The 11,162-nt window shown below is 39.8% G+C and overlaps 4 protein-coding genes across 4 annotated transcripts; 2 read left to right on the top strand and 2 right to left on the bottom strand.

Annotated features, from left to right (window-relative positions):
- Positions 1-892: 892 nt before the first annotated feature.
- On the bottom strand, positions 893-2,728 carry VTP21DRAFT_1116 (uncharacterized protein; the record flags this gene model as incomplete). Its single annotated transcript, XM_069390575.1, has 5 exons — positions 893-1,324; positions 1,403-1,771; positions 1,838-2,047; positions 2,133-2,570; positions 2,636-2,728. 5 exons carry the CDS (start codon positions 2,726-2,728, stop codon positions 893-895), a joined length of 1,542 nt encoding a protein of 513 aa, XP_069251237.1.
- A 32-nt stretch (positions 2,729-2,760) lies between these two features.
- On the bottom strand, positions 2,761-3,373 carry VTP21DRAFT_1115 (uncharacterized protein; the record flags this gene model as incomplete). Its single annotated transcript, XM_069390564.1, has 2 exons — positions 2,761-2,964; positions 3,032-3,373. 2 exons carry the CDS (start codon positions 3,371-3,373, stop codon positions 2,761-2,763), a joined length of 546 nt encoding a protein of 181 aa, XP_069251236.1.
- A 1,375-nt stretch (positions 3,374-4,748) lies between these two features.
- On the top strand, positions 4,749-7,567 carry VTP21DRAFT_1114 (uncharacterized protein; the record flags this gene model as incomplete). The annotated part of the gene is made up of 3 exons (XM_069390553.1): positions 4,749-4,818; positions 4,960-6,575; positions 6,854-7,567. 3 exons carry the CDS (start codon positions 4,749-4,751, stop codon positions 7,565-7,567), a joined length of 2,400 nt encoding a protein of 799 aa, XP_069251235.1.
- Positions 7,568-9,066: 1,499 nt separating this feature from the next.
- VTP21DRAFT_1113 (uncharacterized protein) lies at positions 9,067-10,394 on the top strand (the record flags this gene model as incomplete). The annotated part of the gene is made up of 4 exons (XM_069390542.1): positions 9,067-9,178; positions 9,246-9,339; positions 9,396-9,726; positions 9,783-10,394. 4 exons carry the CDS (start codon positions 9,067-9,069, stop codon positions 10,392-10,394), a joined length of 1,149 nt encoding a protein of 382 aa, XP_069251234.1.
- Positions 10,395-11,162: the final 768 nt, after the last annotated feature.

Raw genomic sequence — 11,162 nt, 5'->3', positions numbered from 1 at the left:
AGTTCTTAAAACATAAATAGTGTTTATTTGAAATAGAAATTTTTCAGGAAATATGATTAATTTATTAAAAATAAAGAGATGCCCCAAAACTTTCCGGAGGTACTTTATGTTACACTTTCAATCATCTAAACTCTAGTTTCGGTTGATATGTACAGTAGCTAGTCGAACTTCCTATTGCTAACTTTTAAACACGGCTTTTTTCTCTACAATCTCGAGCACATTCGGTTTCGCTTCAGCGTGTTCCTTTCAGGTGTTAATGACAAATCGAAGTTGTAATCTTTCTTAAGATGTTTTTTTGCGTCAGGTATATCCTCATATTATTCCAGCCTTGAAATTTCGTACGAAGGCTTTCTCTTGTCTCTCAATAAGAACACGTGGACTACCGGAAGCTGGTTTAGAAGGTTCTGGAGCGCGTATTCTACGATATTTATTGACGGTATGGTAGCTTACCCCGAGCTGATACGAGATTTCTCTGCTAAATATACCCACATTACAAAATGAGATTATAATCGATTTGATTGTTTCCGAGATTTGCTGCATTGGAGTATGCCTAGCAAGTTACCGTATTCTTGAAAAGATAAAAATGTAGGCAGTTTACAATAACAATTGATTTAGCTAAAGATTGTTAATTTTTTGTGAAAATGAACAATAAAATTTTTATAGCGGTTTGGCGCAAAAATTGTGAGAATGATGGGTGCATAATTCAGATTCATAACCCTTGTATAAGGGATTTATATTAGAACCCATGTAGTAATTTTTTTAGTGCAAGGGTAGAGCTATCGTCATTGTGTATCGCCAATTGATATTTTTAAGGTAGAGCAAATTATAAGAATTAATAGTCAAAAATATACCTTCGTGGGCTCAATTTTTAAGGCCAGTGTATTTCCTAACACTAAATCATTCCCAACATAGGCTCGCTAAATTTGCTGCTATCGGCCATATTCCAAATTAAAATTTTGCGTGAGCCAATGATAATAACCAAATAGGCAAATGCTGTATACTTGTCGCGTAAATTTTTTATTTCGCGACTATTCCAATAACTAGACAGTTGTTCGTACGGTCCGTCATTTGATTGTACCCACTCTTTAATAGTTTGTCCAGGCCGAAATCGGTCTCTGCGGTTAAATTTAAGATTGAGCAATGCATCTGTATCATTAATTTCTCCAAGAGTATATGCTTTCCGACCACGTTCATGACCTGATACTTCAAGTGCGGATCGAATATCAAGATAATCAATTTGGATAACTTTAAATTCGATAATTACTACATGTTTTGTGGTTGGTATCTCAATCAATAATTCGACCCGCCCATTTTGGCCATTTGCCTGTAGAAATATGTAGCAAAATATTACTCTATCTATATAGCAAAATGATTGCCACATTACGAAAAGACTGATAATTACCTTTGTAATTCGAAATTCTACAGATCTTTGCCGAAGAAGCGGATTTTTGAAAACAGAAAAGTAAAGACTGTCTCTATGTTGTTCTTCATTCTTCTTAAAGTCATCGTAGCCGACGTCGCGGCTGCTCATTAGCCTTTGATAGCAACTCATTAAATGTAAAATATTTCCACTTGATGCAATAGATTGGAGTGCACTCTCAATATCTGTAACACGAAGCTGGTAACGGTCTAAAATTGCTAGAGCGAATTGTTTTAGAGTGATATTATTCGGAATCCGAAGATACTTTTCTGGTCTCTGGCTATCATAAGTAAGACCTCCAATATAGCGCATAAAACTTAGCCAAGCTGCTTCGCTTTTTTCAGTACCCATCTACACAAATATGCAAGCAAAGTATGATTATTATTGTTGGGCATATTGAACAATATTATTGCTTACCAGATGTGAAAAGCTGAATTCGCTCTTTAAAGATTCATAAGGAATTTTGGCATCCCAAGTAGTGTTATCTGAGGTCGCGTCTATTTGAGAGGTAATGTTTTCAAGTATCGTGATTGAGTTAGGGGACGAGGCTAATATTTGGAGCAACCTCTCTGATGTTTCGGAGTTGGAGGGATCAAAAGATTCAACCGGTCCTTTTCTCCGCAAACGCTGGTAAAGTATGTAAAAATAATTGCCATAGAAGAGTTAATCATGGATAATCTTGTTGAAGGATTTCGGTTATTCTAAAACTTACTTGAAAATATTCCAAACAGGTGTTTGTGTTGAAGACACATGAAACTTCAGATGATGGGGAAAATAGATAGCCATTGAAATTATATTCCATGTACTGGAAACGTTCCTTGACTTCATGAGGTGAATTACACATGCCAGGGAGATGCAAAGCGGCCAATGCCTCTTCTTTGCTAAGTCCACATAGCCCAGAAAGTTCATATTCATCCGACACATTTGTTGCAATATTGAAGCCACTTGTATGGTCGGCCAACGAGAGTGGCGTCACTCCGGTGATAAAGCATTTGTAGATTTGTCGTAATCCCCTCTTTTGCTTTACACAAGCCCAAAAACCTTTAAGTAGCGACTGTTTTTTTTCACACAAAGCCTCCCACGCGTCATGGTTATCTATATTGAGATATTCATTGCTAAAAGCATCGTACTCATCAGCTAGAAGATAAATCTGTAAACCAATTCTGCATGAGTAATGGTCGTAAATGAAAGTCAACATAAGATAGTTTTCCCTACTCCTTTTACACCAGCCAGTGGGTGGCTACTATCTTCTTCGGGCACCGTTAGAAGCTTTTCTTTGACTACACCAACACATCTCTTAAGACTCATAATAGCACTCTTTGGGTCGATAAGTTCACTTATTAATTGTGCACTCGATTTACTTCCCAAGTAAGTGGCATAGATTCTGTAAAATTCTCAATAGAGCTGATCATCGATTTCTCGAGCTCACTTTCTGCGACATCGAGATTGCTTGAACGGTTAATACCTGCGAAATCGAGGGAAAGGATGAAGTATTGGCCAGGATTAATCTTTTTAGCCTGGACATCTTGGTCGATAGCAAGACCCTGGATAAAAATAGATTGCAGTGAAAATTAGATCCAAATTTGAGTAGGTCAAGTAAAATTGCCGAACTTTGAATAATTTATGATAATTCTGCTTGTGCTCAAGACCATGGAAGTAGGCTAGCATGCTAAGAGTTAGCGATTTTCCAAAGCGACGTGGACGTAGAAAAAGAAGCACGTCTTGTGTGAAGATATCTTCGAGTGTTGATAGGTATTGTGTACGATCGAAATACACAAATTCAGGTCTGGTACGAAGCGTGAGAAAATCATTCTGATCGTTAACCGGAAAACCTTTAAACTTTTTTAGGTCAATCACCAAAGTACTGGTATTCTTCTTGTTACTTGACCCTTCTTGATTATTGTCTCCTACTTGGGGAAGATTTACCTCCTCAGACACATTTTCACAGTCCATAAAATTTGCTCCAGAACTACAACCAGAACAAGAATGAGCGTAACCACAGTTTTCGCACTCTTGAAAACCTGCTTCTAATGATATCAGTTGGAATTAGAATGATCAATAAAATGTGCAACAGTATAGAGGTTGATTAGAGGGGCTCTTCTATTGAAGAAACTATAGTCTTTAGAATCAATTAAAAAAAATTTCCAATTGTTCAGTAGTTTCAAACTTTTCTTATATTATGGATTTGATGACGGTTGTTATATTTCGTAGTTTCAGCTTGTATAATACTTGTGACTATTTTGTGACATCATCATTATATGTATAAATGGGAGTTTCCACAAAAAATCAGACAGAATCAGAAATATAGAAATAAGAATTATGGGATTTGATTGGACCTATCTATTTAGATATAAATCTCCAGAATTATAGCAAAATATTTGAGTGCTAATAACTCTGCGAATATCCATCCTAGAGCTCTCATTTTTAGTGCAATCGATACACAATCACTTGTAGTAGCTTTCTAAAAACCACCATTAAAATTCTCCCTTCCTCTAGTAAGTTTTTCTTTATTTACTAACCTAACCTAATACCTCCCCCAATACTAACCTTAATATTTACCTCGATATATACTTTATTAACTATATTAATATATAACCTAATACTTACCATCATACTTACCATCATACGCTCCTTAGGCCATATTCAAAACCCTATAATACAGTTGGTTAGTGCTAGCGGCATTTTCATCCACTCTTAAACCCCCTTAACGCTTTAATAAATAGGATAGAGGGGTCTGCAACGGCGTTTGAAGGCAGGAGGAAACCTCAAAGAGGGAAAGGTTTTGCTCGCTAGCAGTATAAACCTATTTCCTTTGAGGTAATCAACCATTACTCCCGAACCTCTATCCTATACCAGGAATTTTTCCCAAAAATACAATCTATGTATAAAATTATGTACATTAAGCTTCGAAGAAATGGTAGTCAAGGAATCCACAGGAGACTGACAAGAGAGTGGGATGGAATTCCCGGCTTAAATCAAACTTTCTTGGATACAAGAACGAAAACATAATTCCTTGACTCCATTTCTTCTTTTGACCCCTTCCCCCTCTCCCTCTTCCAGCCCCCATCCAAATAAACTGTATAATCAGACCGCCAACTTAATAATCCGTTTGCACACTCCCTCGATATCTAGCGCTCGCTCAGGTGATTCAATCCTTGTAATATTCCTTTTTACCCCTGGTGCTTTCTTCTCTTCTGTCTCCTCATTACGCTTCGGAGGCCGCTTCGTCGCCCTCTTATCCTTTTTTGTAGGATAGGATATAGGATATCCTATTTTCTGGTGGACTTCGGCTTTTTCGCCTCCCGCAGAACCGCTATACGCATAAATCATGTTATTTTTGTATGAAAACGAAAAGAAGGTCGAAAACTTTTCGATTAACAGGACCTTGACTGTTTCTGGTCTGCTGGATCGCTCATAATTTTTTCGCTTGTTCCATGCCGTCGTTGTTTGCCTGTAGACGTAATTAAGTTCTACAAATGATTTTATACGTTAAGTAAAAATATCCGAGATCGATTATCGATAAATTAAAAATATATTAGTTACTGTACTTTTACATGCGCCAGTGGTGGATCTATGCCACCTCAATCTATCGGTGAAGAAGGAGCAGTTCAAGATGGAGACCCTCCAATCCATCCTGCCACTTATCCGGAGGCACGATTGGATGACATCCATAGACCTCAAAGACGCATTCTTCCACATTCCGGTGCACGCGAGATCCAGGACATATCTCCAGTTTATATGGGAAGGCAAGAAATATCAATTCCGAGTTCTTCCCTTCGGACTAACTTCTTCACCCAGGATTTTTACCAAAGTCCTACGTCCCCTTCTTGCCGAATGCCGGAAGACGGGCATCAGGGTGACCGCAAACTTGGACGATCTCTTGGTCGCATCTCCGACAATAGAGAAATCCAGGGAGCACACGCAAAAGCTTATCAATATCCTGGAGAGGCATGGCTTTCTGGTGAATTGGGAGAAATCCGCTCTCACTCCCACACAGGAGATCGAACACTTAGGCTTCAGGATCAACACGGTCGATATGACGCTCAGGCTCCCGCGAAAGAAGGTCAGAGACATATCGCGAGTGGCCCACAGACTCGCCAGGGTGGGATCGGCTACTCCTCGACAGATGGCAGCATTCCTCGGGGCAGCAAATGCGGCATGTCCGGCGATCATGCCGGGGAGACTATTCTTACGCTCGCTGATGATGACCCTGACAGCAGCGCTAAAAGCTAACCCCGACTGGGTTTCACCTTTCACAATATCCGGGCAGGGGATGAAAGAACTCGATTGGTGGGCACAAGAGTTCAAACAATGGAACGGGAGATCATTTCTGCCTCCAGTTCCCACAAAATACGCTACAACCGATGCTTCAGACAATGGCTGGGGGGCGCAATTCCAATCCACGGTGATCGGGGGCCCTTGGTCCCAGGAGGAGAGGGAGTTCCACATCAACTGGAAGGAACTCAAAGCAGTGGAATTATGCCTAGAAGCGTTTCCGACCCTCAAGGATACGACCCTACTAATCCGGGTAGACAACACCACAGCCGTAGCGTACATCAACAATCTCGGGGGGACTCGCTCACCCCGTCTCAACGAGATTGCACAGAAAATCTGGAAGTCCTGCCTGAAGCGACGCATCCAATTGGTCGTGGAGCACATTCCAGGCAGTCTGAATACGAAAGCGAACGCAGCCTCTCGGGAGATCAGGACAAGCCAAGCCTGGTACATCGACAAGCGCGCGTTCAACAAGATCGAAAGGGCATGGGGACCTCATACAGTCGATCTTTTCGCAGACAGATTAACGAAACGCGTTCGACGGTTCTTCTCATGGCAACCCGAACCGGGAGCTGCAGCGACCGAGGCGCCAGTTCAACATTGGCGCAGAGAGAAGAACCCGTATGCCAATCCCCCGTGGGCACTGATACCTCAAATATTGCGCAAAGTGGTAATCGAACAAGTCGACCTGACATTGGTGACCCTCTACTGGCCTTCAGCCCCATGGTTCCCGTTACTACAACAATTGAAGATAGCGGGGCCAATCAAGATTCCGCGGAAAGCAATTCGCATCGCCACCCCCTTGACGAAACATCCTCTCAAGAACAAGTCGTGGTTTTTGACCGCCTGGCGCATCTCAGGGAGGAACTGCGTTCGAAGGGTCTGTCATTAGGGGCACAAAGAATCGTTCTAGAGCAACAGGAGGCTTCGGGAAAGCATCGTAGCTACCTCTCAGCTCAAAGGAAATGGTTTACATGGTGCAACGAAAATGGAGTCCCTCCTTTTCTTGCTCCCGCTGCGGCAATTGCTAACTTTTTGGCTCTTCAGTATGAGCTCGGGAAATCAGCGGGTTCGTGTCGCCTTTATCGATCAGCTATTGATGAGCTCTAGAGAGGGAAACAATTTCATTTGGACTCAACTGTTTCCGACCTACTCAAGGCCATCGATAGATTAGCTCCGCCTATCAACCTGGCCGAAGACCCTATCGACATCCGACCCATCTTGGAGCATTTCAAGAATGCGACGAACGAGGATCTTACAATGCGCGATCTCACGTACAAATTCGCATGGCTCTTGGCGTTCGTCACGTTCTCGAGAGTTTCAGATCTCCACCGTATGGATCTCCAATCTATAGGAATAGAAGGAGATACCATGAAAAGGAGAATTGTGGCTCCAAAAGAGACAAGGAATAACCGGCGCGTCATAAAACCGTTCCACGTTCATCGATACCCCGATCCGCGTTTATGCCCGGTAAAATGCTTTATCGAATATCGCAACTGCTGGCAAGCCCAAGGAAAACTCCTGGAAGGCCCAAGCATATTTCTGTGCCCGGAATTAGCCCGTCCAGCCAGACCGACAAATATTCCACGCTGGATCAAGACCATTTTTGGGTTATCGATTCCCAATGCGAGAGCCCACGATGCACGGAAAACCGGAACCATATTAGCATTGAGAAAGCTCGATATAGATGCAGTGGTGACCGTAGGAAATTGGTCATCGTCCTCGACCTTCGACCTCTATTATCGACGAGACCGGGCATTTGAAGCCAACATATCTAGAGCGCTTCTCTCCCTGGCTCGCGACGAAGCGCAACGGGGCCCACTGTATCATCGTGAAGCATGGACTGTCATGATGTTAATTTTGCCATCATGACGCTATTAAGGTCTAAGCCATAAATGGCCTAGGAGCGTAATACTAATTTTATTAACTGTTATTTTGTATAACATTATTTTATCATTCGATTGTTTGATCTTTATATAGTTTCTGCTATTTGTTTTCTGGTCCTTACTTCTTTTTCTTTGTTCTTTTATTATATTTTATTATATTATTATAGAGGAGTCCAAAAGTAGAAATACTTTTGTAACAACTGTTGATTTCCTCAGAGGAAATAGGTTAATTTTATTAACTTGTGGGCCAAAACCTTTCCCTCTCTGAGGTCCCTCCTACTTCTAACGCTGTTGCAGACCTCTCTATCCTGCTAATTAGGGGATTCAAGAGTGGAAGAAATCATCATTATATGCATATACATGTATATATTATATACATGTATATGCATATAATGATGATGTCACGAATAGTCACAAGTATAAGACAAGCTGAAACTACTACGAAACGTAACACGTGACTAAAGGAATCATTATTTTGGATTTATTATATGATGATGCGAGAAAATTGCCTGTACATTAATCGAAACTCCACTGTGAAGCATGCCTAATAATAGTATCCATCTTATGAAAATTATTCTTTTTCTTGCTATATGATAACCAAATTTTATACCAAATATATAGAAATTACCAATTCGTCTATAGCCTGTGATGTTTCAGTTCTGGAGAGATCAAATACAAAGAGAGAGCAAGAAAGCATGGTACCTGAGTGGGTGAAGATAGATCTAGGTCCTGAATCTTTATTGCCAGAAGCTGCTAGTCAAGAGCTAGAAACATCCCCCGACAATAGCGTTAATCTTCTACATTTACCTGTAATGAGCAAGATCGAAAGACTACTTGATATAGCTGAAAAACGCCAGATGAAAAATGCAATTCGGGGGCCAGCTGGAACTGGTAAAACTTGCCTCATGCTTTACACTGTTTATATAGCTAGGAAAAGAGATTGGTTGGTGTTGTATATTCCTAAAGGTAACTATTCTTATCTTTATTCTATACTTGAATTCTTTTATTGATTTGATAGTATTCCCTAGCCAAGCGTTTGATGTCCGACGAAGAAATTGTAATCACCATATGGGATATTTTTGATCATCAACTGAAAATGTCAAAAAATCGATTAAAAGAATTAGCAAATGCCGACCGTGGAGCTAAAGGAGCTTTTGATTTACTTGAAAATTTTGAGCACAATGAACCGGCCAACGAGAAAGAATGTATAGATCTCTTCCTGCTTTATGTAAATTTTTTAAGAAGAATCAAAAGGTGAGCGGAAATAATAATGAAGCGTATTTTCAAGTTTGTACAATGACCCATCTTTGTTTTCATATATTAAGTATTCCAGTCTTGATAGCGGTTGACCAGTGGAATGCCTTTATAGAGAAATCTACCAACGATATATCGGATCACCCCATCGCAAGACGTTTTGGAAACTTTTCGAATTTCTCAGTCAATCTAGGCCTATTCCTTGTCGCTGTTTCATCCTCTTTAATTAATATGGCATTTTCAGATGGTGACGACCGGTTGACAACGGTTACAACAAAACTTAATGACAAGGATTTACATTTTCTTATTCAGTATCTCCTTGAAGTATATAACATGGATATAGGTAAGTTCATACTCTAAATCTTAATTATCTTAAAATACCTCCTCTAAATTAATATATACTTACAAAGATATAACCCCTGATTTAATCGAGCAAATTAAGAAAGAAACTGGCAATATCGCGCGTAATGTATGTCGTTTATTTGAGCTTTGGTGTCCCTTTGAGTAAGAAATCATAATTTTGTTGCCTAACATTATCTAACCTTCCTCTACATATATAGACAGAAAGACGAAAATCAAACTGAAGAACTGGCATCAACTAATCTTCTACCTAATGCTGTACTTGCAACCTTTAATTTTGATTTGCGCCAGTACTACGCTGCTCGAATTCAAAGTCTACTTGCTCGTCATGTTGATGATCTCACGCGTATATCTGAATTACAATTCATTGCACGTCTGATTGTGGGAGGAATTGTTTCGTTCAACTTTTGTGGTAATGGGTTTGAGGCTGCTGGTCTCATCAGTAATGATGGCAAAATAGTTTGTCGTCAAGCAAAGGAGGCTATTCTGTCTGTGTTCAACTTACAAAGACCACAGCTTATCAGTGAATTGGTAAAGGCATACTTATTATTTTTTAATATCCACTTTGATTAAAAAAATGACTATAGGCTTCATTCCCACAAACCTCCTGGTATGCTCTTGAAGTCGCTTTTTTGTCTGCTTTCCAACCATTTGGAAAATCGGTGATTGTACCAGTGAAGGATTCAATGGGAAATCCATTGAAGACAGAGGTGGCACTGGAGTTTCTTTGTGTACGACAACAGGAGCGCCTACCTAAAGCTGAAATAGAAATAACCTCTAACAAACTGAAGAATGGCGATCTTTTAATCCTCTCAGTAGGACATACCACTTTAGATTTTGTTGGGGTTAATCTCGAGGGATTACTTATTTTGGGTCAGATATCGCAGACAAAATATGATGGCTTAACGCACTGCTTCTGGGATTTATTTGATAAGAAAATTGGAGATCTATCCATGATCAACTTTTATAGAAGTTGTGCCGGAAAACCTCTATTATGTCAATCGCAGAGGACCCTCCCACAAGATACAATTTATTTATACGTAACTTCTTCGACCAAATTTCTTTCCAAGCAGTCACAAGCAGCTGATGACCCTGTCGTTGTTGTCGATGGCACAGTGTTAACAAGCAAATTTGCGTATCCTCGCGAGCTTATCCCAGAGAACATTCCTGCTAGCCGCAAACGACAACGGCAAAGTTAATTGAATTTAAAAATTATATACTGTAATATGCATAGTACACAAGGCTGCGGCAAGAAAACCAAGATTGTAGCTATTCATATTCCGTAGTTAGGCTAAATTTTGACATTATTTACTGTAGTGAATACATACAGTATGCTGCACGAATGTATATGAAATTGAGGTGTTTTACTAAACACATTAATATCTATTTTATTTATCTAAACTAATACTTGATACTTCATTAATATAAAATACAAGGTCTAGCCTTTCCATCCATGCATATATCGAGAATGTTTACAAAAAAAATATCCGAAACACAGGGGGTTGAAATTGCCAAATATGTATATTTGACTTTTGCAATTTTTCCAACAAATCGATCCTTTTACTTTTATCCTTTATCGCCAAGCTAATCCCTATTATTTAGTAGAGGCTTCTCTGATAATATATATAGAAAAGACTTGCGACTGCATACTTCCGAGAGGTTTTTCAACGAATACTTGCCTAACATCTTGTTAAGATGATTTAGTTCAGATCCAAAGTTCCTCCTTGTTCTTAAGCCTTCAAGACTAATTATCGAGATAGAGGTATACAGTACTCCACAAGTTTTCAATTGAAAATTGTTCCTAAGGCAGGAAAGGCCACTACCATGCTTGTAGCTTAAATACCCTTCAACAAAATTTTGAATTTTTGGCCGTTTGCTTATTTTCATTGTCTGGTTAGAATATATTCCTCTACTTGCCCATGCCATAGCATTAAAAACTGCCTATGAAGTTATCGTGAAGAACAGTG

Source organism: Calcarisporiella thermophila (assembly GCF_041956535.1).
Source record: "Calcarisporiella thermophila strain CBS 279.70 unplaced genomic scaffold VTP21scaffold_11, whole genome shotgun sequence".
Lineage (NCBI taxonomy): Eukaryota > Fungi > Calcarisporiellomycota > Calcarisporiellomycetes > Calcarisporiellales > Calcarisporiellaceae > Calcarisporiella > Calcarisporiella thermophila.
Note: the sequence above shows the minus strand (reverse complement) of the source record. Positions and strands in the feature narration are given on the sequence as shown.